Here is an 11974-nt window from a genome sequence, read left to right on the forward strand (position 1 = left end):
CCTGACTCCTCTAACGCCACAGAAACCTCCCAAATTGAGATGGATTCGGTTTGCAGCAAGAGCGTGGGTCCCATCTTCTAATGTTATGGGGTCACTGGCCACAACCACAGCTGGAACTTCCTACTTTCTCTCAAGTGCCACTTCCTCCCGTGAACTCGCCTGCATCATCCACGATGCTGGCCGGGTCCCTTCCAAGCTAATTTGTCCACGTTTCCTCTGAGTGGCCTCCTGTACCACCCTGGCTAGGGCAATTTCCCCAGTTTTGTCCTCACGGACTGGGGTGAGGTGTCCTTGCAGGATCATCCCATGCCTATCCTGGACCTGCAAGGTAGTGACCCCAGCTCCACCCTAGACTCCTGACCCTTCGCTGAGTCCCAGGTCACCTGCTCACGTCGTCCGAGGTGAACTCACCTGCGCTCTCCCTGGGTCCGGCTCTGCCAGTATATATGAGCCGCCCTTCTGTCCCCAGCGTGGGCAGTGGTTCCCTCGGCAGCAGCTCGGACTGACAGCTGCTCCCGTCCTTGCAGATCGGGCGTGTCCTCCTCGGTCCAGGCCAGAGCAGGCAACAGCACAAGCTCTCGCTTCACCGTGAAGTTGTGAATCTGCCCCTTCAGGCCTTATAAGCCTGTGGAGTGTGTCTTTTCTGTCTTCCTATTGGACAGACTCCAGATGCCACCAGCATTCGGGAAATGACAGGCTCCCGCTGACATTTCCCATCCTCCTCTCTGATGGCATCTTCTGCACAGGAGGTGGGCGTGGAGGGTGAGACTCATTGTCCCACCTGTGACTTCTCCACTGAAACGCCCTTAATTTCATCAGTGACTTGTTTTCCGAGTGAATTGCATATGTGAAAAGTCCTCATCTTGTTTTTCTCAGGACTCGCTGGCTAGTCTGGGCCGGATCTTTCTCAGGCAGTTTTAATTCCTTCTTTCCGTTAAAGAATTTCTTTTCAGAACTGGGCCTTGCCTGTTTTCTAGATTTCAAAAGTCATTTCAGTAGTTTTCAACCTCCATAGGCTCAGACACAGCAGCCAAGGTGCCAGTAGCGACATCTGTCCTTTTACCGCACATGCGGCAGGTGGAGGCTTATTGGGGTGCTGGAGAGGAATGGGGACCAGGCCTGGGCAGTGCCGAGACGGAGGTAGCAGCAGGCTTCCCCAGGTGCAATGACTCAGGAGTTGCCTCTGGGGTACCTGGGCATATAGTGCAAGTGAGTCTCCCCTGGTGACTCTGGCATTTTTTGAGACCCTTGGGAATCTAATCCTCAGCACATGGTTTCAGCCACTACCCAAGAGTGACAGTCTCCACCCCCGACCCCGTGTGTGCTGGGATCTTCGTATAAATGTATACATCGTGTATTTGACATCCCTTTATGGACGGCTCATTCACTCATACGTTCCTTCACCAACCTTCTCCAGGGCTTGCTACCTACGCACTGTGACTGGAAGCCTGGGACACCATTCCCTGCTTCTCAGCCCAGGATCAAGCAGTGAAGTTCACCCACAGCCTTGATTACTTATCAACAGTGGGGATTCTGAGCTTGAGGGGATCAGCCAACTGCAAATTAATAGATAAATACGTATTTTCAAAGACATTTTTTGTGTAATGTTGCTTTTTTTCACTTGTTTGTTGATTTATTTTTTGGTGACTGGCCAGTACAGGGATCGAACCATGGACGTTGGTGTTTCCAGCACCACACTAACCAGCTGAGCTAACCAGCCAGCTCCCCGAACGCCCCACGAAGGTTTTCAAGGACTCTGATAATCTGCCGCTGAAATTCCTGTGCAAAAGTCATTGTCCAGGAGGCACCTCAGCCTTTCTAAATAATGAGTAACATAGAGAGATGTAGTTTCCCTAGTTGTTATCAAGATTTATTATAACATCGTATGTTGGCCCAACAATACAAAAATAAATGATTGAAAAAGGCAGAGCCGAGAGGCCACCTCCATGCTTATTTGGGACCCTGTGTCACCATCTTCCCTGCCACGTCCCCCATCCGAGCCGCACACGACCTCACTCAGACACTGCTGTGCTGCACAGTGCTCCCCACGCCCATCCTCCCCTCTCACTGCGTGTTGTTCATGCAGCAACCAGAGCCATCTTTTTATAAAACTTAAAAAAAATGTTTAATTGTACGTATATTGTCTATGGCCATACAACCCTGCACATGTCTAATTTCATCTAACTGTGTCCATACGTGGAGCACAGTGTGTGGTTTCAGCACATGCATGTGTTGGATGATGACTCACTTAGGGTACATAGTGAGCCCATCACCTAAACATTTGCTTTTTCTTCGTGGTGATTGTGGTCAATATCCTGTTTTCCAGCTGTTTAGGAACACACTATATAATATTATCAAAGCAAATCAGATCATGTCGCTTTTCTGTGTAAAGCTGTGGTGGGTGCTCATTACACAGTCTTCAACTTCACTGGACCTCGACAGGATGTTTTGCACGTAGCTGAACCCCTTCACACTCCCTTCAGAAGTTATAGGGGACCCCACAGCTCCACATCCTTGACAATATTTGGTATTGTCGGTCTTTTAATGGCAGCTATCTGAACGGTGTGAAGTGAATCTCACAATATTTTCAGTTCATTAGTTACTAATGATGTTGAAATTCATTTTATATATCTATAAGCCATTTATTCTTCGTCTTCTGTGAGGTACCTTCTGTGCTATACCCGTTTTCATAACTGGTTTCTTTTTCTTACTGACTCATAGGGGATCTTCATATGCTGTGGTATTTCTCTTTCATATCTCCCACCAGAGGCACCCTGACTTTGACCCGTACCACTCCACTGAAGTTGCTTCCACTAAGTCATCCCTGCTTTTCCTGTTGTCTTTATGTGTCAGGAAGGTGACGCAGCTGACTGGCCTCTGCCAGTGTCTCTCAGTCTCTTTGGGAGATGGCTCTTCCTTCACTGCTGCTTCCCAAGGATCTGTCCTTGGCCAGGGTTCTCCATGTGTTTTCTGCCTGCACTGGACCCACATGAAGCCAAACACACTCCCCAAAGTAGCATCTCACATGACAGCACTGTGATCCCGTGACTGGGGGATGAGTGAGGATGGGCCAGAGTTCAAGGGCAGGGCGTCCAGGTGTCCCCAGGAGGGTGCATCAGAACCTAGAGTCACCATGTGGAGGGAGGACGACAGGACTTGCTGTTGGGTTGAGTGGGGAGTAAAGGAGTGAGAGGAAACAAAGGTGCCTTCTAGGTTTTTTGCTTGAGGTATTAGGAGCACGGAGGTTCCATAGACTAAGATGGAGAAGACTGGGGAAGTGCAGTTTCTCGGCAGGGAGAGTTGGGGAGAAATCAAGATTCCTCTTTCAGATTCATGAATTTGGAGATGCCAGCTAGAAATGCACGTGGAAGCCTCCAGTAGACAGTTGGAAACAGATGACTGATGGCCAGGAAAAGCCAGGCTGGAGAGTAATTCTGAACCATCATTCTAAGGGTTTCTTAAATAATGCTTAGAAGGAATAAAATCACCTAGGGAAAAAAGTTAAAGAGGATAAAAGAGGGCCCCCAGACAATTTGTGATAGTAATACAAATCAACAAATGGTCAAATACTGAAACCCAGTAGTGATCAAGAAAAAAAAGCCAATTACCATTTCCCCATCAGATCAGCAATATTAATGACCCATTTGATTTGGTTTGCGAGGATGTGAAGAAGATGGATTCACTGTCAGTGGAAATGTGAGTGGGTTCAGACTTTATTTGTAAAGTTTGAAAAATTAAAGTTCAATAGGCAAGCAATTAAAAAGTCAGTGTTGATCATATTAGTGCTATCAGCATATCCATCACGTCAAACACTTGTGACATCTTTTCTTGGGAACATTCAAAATCCTCTCTACCAGCTACTGAGGTTAGGTAGTAATGTCAGAGGCTGGACAGAAGTGACTCCATGTTGTTAAACCTTTGAATTTCAAAGCTTGCTCTCTCCTGGAACCCAAACCACATGGTCTGCAGCTGACTGTCAGAACGCAGTGACACTCGCTCTCACATTGTCCACCAAATAACCAGAGAAAAATTATGAATCCAGATGGCTGTTCTTTACTAGCTCAGCAACCTGGCCTTACTTGAGAATGAGAGGAACTGAACCCGTGGAGAATGAAGCACGACGCTGGCAGCTCCCACCAGGGGATTCCTTGATGATGATCTGAAACACTCGCGCGTGTCTGCTCGTCCCTGCTTGGTCACCATGCATCAGCTGTCCTCACAGACCCCTATACGACCCTTTGGCAAACCTGGGAGAGATGGAGATGGTCCTGAGACGTAAGCCCACCATTTCCCCAGGCTGCCGGCTTCCTGATGACAGGTCACCTGTCCTTGCACCAGCTGTCGTCTCTCAGTTCCTGGCTATTGAGAGGCCGGCAAACCGACGTTGGGGTCTCAGGAACAGTCATTTGCTGTTTCTAGTCTTTCCACCTTGCTGTGGAACACGAGGCCTTATTCTCCGTCTCTCGCTACGGTTTTGTACCCACTGACCCCCCTCTCTGCTTGCCCCTCCCCCCCCTTCCCAGTCTCTAGTGACCACTGTGCCACTCTCTCCTTCTATGACATCAACTATCCCACGTGTGAGTGAGGACAGGTGGTATTTCTCTTTCTGTACCTGGCTTATTTCACTAAACACAATTTTCTGCAACCTCATTAACGTTCCTGCAACAGGCAGAATTGCATTCTTTTTTTAAAAATCTATAAATGTACCCAAATATCACATTGTACTCCATAAGTATATACAATTATCATGGGTCAATTAAGCCAAAATAAATTAGAAAGAAAAAAAATTCAGAGACAGAAGCAGATTAGTGGTTTCCAGAAACGAGGGAGAGGAATCACGGGAAGTTGCTGCTTCATGGGTGAGCAGCTTATGTTTAAGATGACGAAAAAGACTTGGACATAGAGGTAACAGCCACATAGCACCGCAAATGTAATTAGCTCCATGGAATTCTATGTTTAAAACTGGTAAAATGGCAAATATCATGTTATGTATATTTTACCACAATAAAAACTTTCAATTAATTTTGAAAGAGGAAAAAAGTTACTATTCCCACATGCAACATGACACCGACATTTAATACAGACATTAGTCAATATTTCTCAGTAAAACTGTCGCATATTTGACCCAGTAATTCTGTTTCTAGGCCTGACAGAGACACTCCAGAAAGACCTGCTAACGTATCTATGAGAAAGAAACTGGCTAAACAGTGATGCATAAGATCTTCCCACGGGTGTAGAAATGAGACAGAATTACATGCACTTAAAGTGACAACGGCGAGGTGATTGGCAGCCTTCAGTGAGACGCGTGACTTGATCTACCGCTCAGTGCAGACCACGTTACCACTATTTCACGCAAGACACCAGGCTCTTGGTTTGTAAACATTTCCCCCTCATCCTTGATCTCGTTCCCATGCTCTTCGCCCCCAGACAGCACCCACTTACACCCATTTCATTTGTCTTTAGATAAGGATACAGTTTTCTAAACCAAGAACTTGGATGAAAGTCTGTTTAATTTACTGATAGGTTAGTTTTGTCTGTATATACTTGGTAGGAATTCTTAACAGTAGCATTATATCGGATCTTTGTTTTTCGTTTTCTTTCCTTTCTTTTCCCTTCAGCTGCTGACCAGTGCTGTGGATCCGACCCTTGACCCTGGTATGATAACACCTCTCTAACCAACTGGGCCAAGCAGCTCTTGCCTTTTACTTCGTAGTATTCAATATGGTATTGACCTTTGCTTTTACAATGTCGCATGAGTGGTATCACTCCCTTAATTGTCATTAGGTGTCACTTGTTGCCTACAATCTACCAGTATTCACCAATAACAATATATTTCATTTTAGTGATTCATTTTGTCAGGTTAGCAGAATACCACATATCTACAAGTTATTATTTCCTACGAGATTCTGGTATACAGTATATGGGATTCACATGAGCACAGTAATGTTTTCAAATTGTTTTCTCAATTAATTCTTTTTTTACATTTTATGATGGAAAATTGAAAACTTATGAAAAGTGTAAAGAACAGGATAATAAAGTGCCATGAAACCATCATCCACGATCATTATCAATATTCCAACGTAAAAACCAATTTAAAATTACTTTGTGTGTATACTGGATAAAAAAAAAGTACTGACATTATTTTTCCAAACATTTCATATAAAATGAGGTAGCAGGACTGGCGGGTTAGCTAAGTTGTTTACAGCAAAGTGTTATAACACCAAGGTCAAGGGTTCAGCTGCCCTTGCCTGTCAGTCACCCAAACAAATGACATAAAACAAACTCAGTACACATCTATGGGCAAGAGCTAGTTTGGGCACCCTCAGTCTTCATATCTCGAAGAAAGATCTTTCAGCAGGTAGCCCAGCTGCAGGCTCCAGGTTGAAATCTTTTGTCTTTCTCCACCTCTGTTGCTTAGTTGGTTCATCTAAAAACTGCAAATAACTACAGAACCTGCCCTACTTGGTTATTCTGAGGACAACTCCACAGTTCTGAGATCAAGGCAAAGATACTGTGGTGCTCAACGTACTGATGGCAGAACACCTCCCCCAGCCCATATGTCCTTCCCCGGCCCATCCCACTTGCAGGGGACACCTGCAGGCGTCGGTGGGTGGAGGACTGGCCGCTGAGACCCGCCTGCTCTGTGGTCAGTGGGGGATCACACATTGCTAGGAAATCCAAACTAGGGTTTGGCTCATTTCAAAACACATGTCCTTTATTATGGTTTCCGGTCCCTCAAAGAGCCTTGTCCAGAATCACCTGATATATTTGCAAAAAACACAGATATCTAGATTACACACTGTCCTAATGGGTCAAGAACGCGGGTTAATTATTATGTGTGTGTGACTAAGTGCCCAGAGGTGCTGATCTGATGGCAAGTGTGGAACGTCTTTCATGATGTCCCTGTGAGGGACAGATTGTGTGTAAGTGGGGAGTGGAGAGATTGGAGCTGGTGGACTCCATATCTCTGATCATCCAGCCCTCTGGGGACTTCACCTTCCATAACGTAGGCAGCCGGCCTGCTTACCCAGAAAGGTGTATCTTCAGAAGTCCTGGCCTTGACTGCATCCTGGGAGATGCCTTCTGAAGCCTTGGAATATCTTGCGTGATTAAAACGTATGTGTATTCCTGAGCCCTTGGACCCTGTTGTATCAACGTGACCTGTAGGGGGCTAGAGAGTGAGTGGCTAAGGTCAGTCATGCTGGGCTCCATGCCTATCACTGACTCACTGATAATACCCCGGACACCAAGTGTCAGGTGAGCTTCCCAGGTGGTTGCAATTGGCCTGGTTCACACATCCTTGCTGGGGGTATGATGAGCTGTAGGGGGGACGCCTGTGAGAGGAGCAGGCTGGGCTGGTTTCTACTGGCTTTCACCTAATATGCATGTTCTTTGTGTTTATCTAATGAATCATCCCACCAGAGAGTGGTCTCGGGAACCCAACACAGGGTGTTTACGTAATACTTACCATACATATTTTCTAAAATGCAAAATTCTCAATGCTGTGTACCAGTGGTCAAGGTAAAAGTGATATTAGCTGGACCAGTGCGAATCGTGGGTAGAAAGAGTGGGAAGATGACTTAATACCAATGATCTTTTAGGTGGCACCTACTAGAAACCCAGGCTGATGCTAATACTCTTTCCCCAGTGTTCTGCTTAGTTTGGGTTGCAGTAACAAAGATGTACCATACTCTGGGTGGTTTAAACAACAGACATTTATTTCAGACAGTTCTGGAGGGTGGGAAGTCCACAATGTGGGAGGCAGCATGTTTGGGTTCTGGTGAAGGTCCCCTTCCCGCCTCGCAGGCTGACTTCCTGCTGTGTCCTGCAAGTTTGCAGAGAAGCTCTGGTGTCTCTTTGTCATCTTAGAAGGGCACTAGTTCAGTGCTGGGGACTCCACCTGAGGACCTCATCTACACCCAATGACTTCCCGAAGTCCCCATCTCCTGATACCATCACACTGGGAGTGAGGGCTTCAATGTATGAATTTTGGGGACACACAGATTTTACCCATAACACCCAGAAGTACTTTTGTCATTAAGTAACACATATGTGTACATATATATAATAGAGTTACAAAATTTAGCTCTTCGCATTCACCAGCTGTGCCTCTTGAGGACATCCGTCACCCATCCCGACCGTCCCCCGTCTACTACAGAGACAGCCTCCTGCTGAGAACGCTGGCCTCGGTGCTATGAGAATTCCACCAGAATGCACAGAAAGACTTAGTTCAGCACATAGAAAACACTCATTCTAGGAATTTCAACAATATTATCATTAAGAGACCGTTGCAGAAAACTATTAAAATGAAAGGACAAAAATAAAACAAAATTACCCATTGTATCAGTCTGTTTCTGTTGCTTATAACAAAATACCTGGAACTGGGTAATTTAGAAGGAAAACAAAATTTCTTGCTTACAGTTCCTGAGGCTGGGAAGTCCAAAGTCCAGGGAACACAGCTGGTGAAGTTCTTGGGGGTGGGGACAGTGACGGCAGGGTGTCACATTGTGAACGTGGTGGAGCAGAGAGAGACAGTTCCTCCGGCACTGTCCTTTTAAAGTCCTCAGAACCACACCCATGGCCACCATTTTTAATCCATTTGCCACAGCACAGTCCCCCAATCTAATCACCTTTTCAAGGTCCCCCCTTTCAATTTCCATAACAGGATTTCCCACCCATGTCACAGTCAGAGTGGGGACCAGGTTTCCAACACAGAAAACTTGGGAACATAATTCAAGGTTCAGGGAGTTTGGGGGACATGATTCAACCCACTGCACCCATCGTCCCACACTGAGTTTTACGTTCCTCGTTCCGTCCTCACAGGTGTGTCCTGTACGTGTGTGTCTGTCACACAGGATTACTCTGTACATGCACCGCCTTAGCTTTGATCTCCTCTCGCTACATGTGATGGAGGACGACAACTGGAAGCTTGTGCTGCTCTCTCCTGGGCTCTGCCCTGTGTACTTCCCTCCATTGCTGATGTGAATCAATGTCCTTTCCTAACTGGACGTGTGTCAGCTGTTCTAGGTGCTGGGCGTCCTTCCAGCACGGCACTGAGTCTGAGGTTAGTCTCAGGAACAGGCCCCCTCCACACTTTTCAGTTAATTTTCTTTTGTCCAGGAGCACACGAGGTGCAAGGACTCTTGCTAAAGACATGTCTTCCAACGACTCGTGAGCATTCACTGCAGGAGAAGCTCCAGAAATGTAAGCGTAGAGGACACATGACAATGTAAAATTGGGAAATATGATGAAACACATTTCTTCTCTGGAGGAAACAATATTGATAAGAAAGAATGATAATTCTGAAGCCCTACCGTTTGGAATTGCTGAAGTATTTTGTAATCGATTCCTTCATCATTCCTTTAAAACAGAAATTACTCAAGTGATAATTATTTTTTGAAACAGCAGAACAAAGAAATGAGTTTCTTCTGCTTATTCAAAAAAATAAATAAATCTCTCAAATTCTTGCAAAGGAATTGATGGCAACAATTAAACTAGAATAAAACAATGTTCTAAAATACTTCCATCAACTCAGAGTAAAAATAAAAGAGTGCAAAGAGTCTTGCAGGTCACTCACCATCCATCTGTGAGTTCACAGATTGTAAGAGAGCTTGAATGAGGCCCGGCATTCAGCAACTTTAGTTCCGTATTCGCGTAGAGCCTCCCCACCACCTCACCCTATCCTTTTAAGCCCTTCTTATTGGCTCTTTGCTTGATCTCTCATATCAAAACCCGCCCTGCCCTTTTTCCCTATATAAGCTGTGCCGCCCTGCAAATAAACGGAGTTCCGGCTTTGACCACTCTCCTGGCTCGGTGGTGTTCTTTCTCGGCCCCCGGGGAGGAAGGTCCTGGGGGGGAAGGGCCGTGCCAGCGACACTCATCATCCCGCTCAGCCCCACAAGGGACCCCCGGCTGGACCGGGGTCTCTTCCCGCTCGGTTTTGTCGGCCTCTGGCTCAGGGAGGCCCGACAGGAACCATGTACCTGTGCCTCCTACTTTCACCTGCCAAAATGCCTGCCAGTATTAAATCCCTCAGAACCCAGGACTGCATAAAAAGTAAATGGCTTCATGTTATGAGCAAAGTTTGGTTTCCCCATCTCAAATATTAACTTATTCTATATTCTGGGATAATAAGTTTAGGGTGGGCAGTTTCAGGATATAGTGTCAAATCTGCCTGATATATGCCGAACATTTTGGGCAAACCTAAATACTGGAGAGGGAGGCTGCAACTCTCTTTCTTTAAATCATATGACAACTCTACCTGGGTTTTCAAGTTTTTACGAGTACTGTGGTTGCTTTTAATACCTGTCAGTAGCTTCGGGTCAGCCTGCAGCACTTCTCTGTTATGTCACGAAGCAGATTTTTAAATGTGAAAATATGGTCTGAAGTTTGGCTTTTGTTTTCAGTTAGGTTTTTTTCAATGCTCTTCAGTTAGTAGCTGAGCATCAATTGCAACTTGAACCTTTTTCAATAAACACTTAAAATTTGTAGATAACATGTAAGTCTTTTCTCCATATTCCACTTTTGTTCTCACTTCAACGGATTTTGAAACTTGGATTTCATATCCTATAACAGCCTTTTCCACTTGCTCTCTCAGAGGTTCAATGTGGCTTTTCAGCTTCCTCCCATGACAGCTGCAGCTTGCTCAATGGGCATCAGGAGGTGACCCCGGTGCTCAGATGAGACCCTGCACTGGGGACACAAGAGCCCCAGGTCCTTCTCACAGAACAGGTCCAGAAACTGACTGTGCTGATCACACAGGGCTTTCTCTTCCTGCCGTTTCCTCTTGCTCCTCGTGGTGGGAAGCTGCTTCACAATGTCAGTCATGTGGCCCAGCTGGGTGTTCCTCTTGAGGCTGTTGTCAGGGCAGTGGTGGAGGCAGACGGGACAGGGGAAGATGTCCTGCAGGTCTTCCCAGCACTGGTGGATGCAGGAGCCACAGAAGTTGTGCCCACAGTCGGTGGTCACTGGGTCCCTCAGGTAATTCAGGCAGATGGGGCAGCTGGCCTCTGCTTGGAGCTCGGCTAGAAAGGCTGCTGAGGCCATCGTGTGGGGATGGTTTGTGTGTGAGGAGACTCTTCAGAAAGGTCTGATCGTCCTGTGGCTCAGGAAGGTGAGAAGCAGATACGTCCTCAGCTCCTGCTCTCCTTCCTGGAAGTCAGCACCTGTGGAGACACTGGCTCCTCAAGAGTCTTCTGCGTCCTCCCTGCAGTCTCTGAAGAGTCTTTGCAGAAGATCCACGCACCGCAGCCAATTCCCACTGCTCCTGCACCCTGGTCCTGCGGTCGTCAGCTTCCTCCAGAATGGGACGTTGGCTGTGGCATCTCTTGGGTAAAGAAAGACCAGCTCCAGGGCGCTACGTGATTTCTGTGAGCAAGAGACACTGTCACGTTAAAAGGAAACTTAATCATATGTTTATTGTTTCTTCCTTATAGGAAGAGAACCTCGAGTTACCAAGTAGGTTATCAGGAGAATATTTTTAAAGTGGATAGAAATTAACACTATCACCATTTTGAATTGAATTTCGGCAATGACCACCAATGGCAGTAACATGACAAAAAGAGAGAAAAACAGGCTTTATAGACGATCGGATGGGAGGCTAATAATATACTGTCGTTCAGGGAAATTTACCACAGAGAGGCGCCTCACCTGGCCAGTGCACTCCCAGTCTCTGGATGTGGCCTCTGCTGTTCGATGCCACCTGGGGCTCGGGCTGTCTCTGAATGACCAGACTCACCCACGCCCTGCTCTGCTCTTGGCTTTGCACTTTTGGGGGAGCTGCAGGTGTGTCCCCAGGCCTGGGTGGTGCAGCCGGCACTGTGCTTTCAGGACTGAGGGCTCCTGTCCATGCAGTGAAGACGTGACTTCCTCCATCCGAGTTGACCTGGTCAGCTCCTCCTTTCACTGTCATGGCCGAATCTGGCCCCATCGGCCTTATAAGCCAGAGGGACGTTCCTTTCTTCTGTCCTATTGG

The 11974-nt window shown here is 46.6% G+C and overlaps 1 protein-coding gene across 1 annotated transcript in view; it reads right to left on the reverse strand.

Moving 5' to 3' along the window:
• Window positions 1-11046, reverse strand: part of LOC103609619 (putative tripartite motif-containing protein 61) — a 19824-nt gene extending 8778 nt beyond the window's left edge. The window contains exon 1 of the mRNA XM_008593917.1: window positions 10633-11046. Within this exon, the coding sequence (XP_008592139.1) occupies window positions 10633-11046 (414 nt within the window). The remainder of the gene's footprint in view (window positions 1-10632) is intronic.
• Between the last annotated feature and the right edge of the window lie 928 nt (window positions 11047-11974).

Source organism: Galeopterus variegatus, unplaced genomic scaffold, assembly GCF_000696425.1.
Source record: "Galeopterus variegatus unplaced genomic scaffold, G_variegatus-3.0.2 Scaffold9868, whole genome shotgun sequence".
NCBI classification, from domain to species: Eukaryota; Metazoa; Chordata; class Mammalia; order Dermoptera; family Cynocephalidae; genus Galeopterus; species Galeopterus variegatus.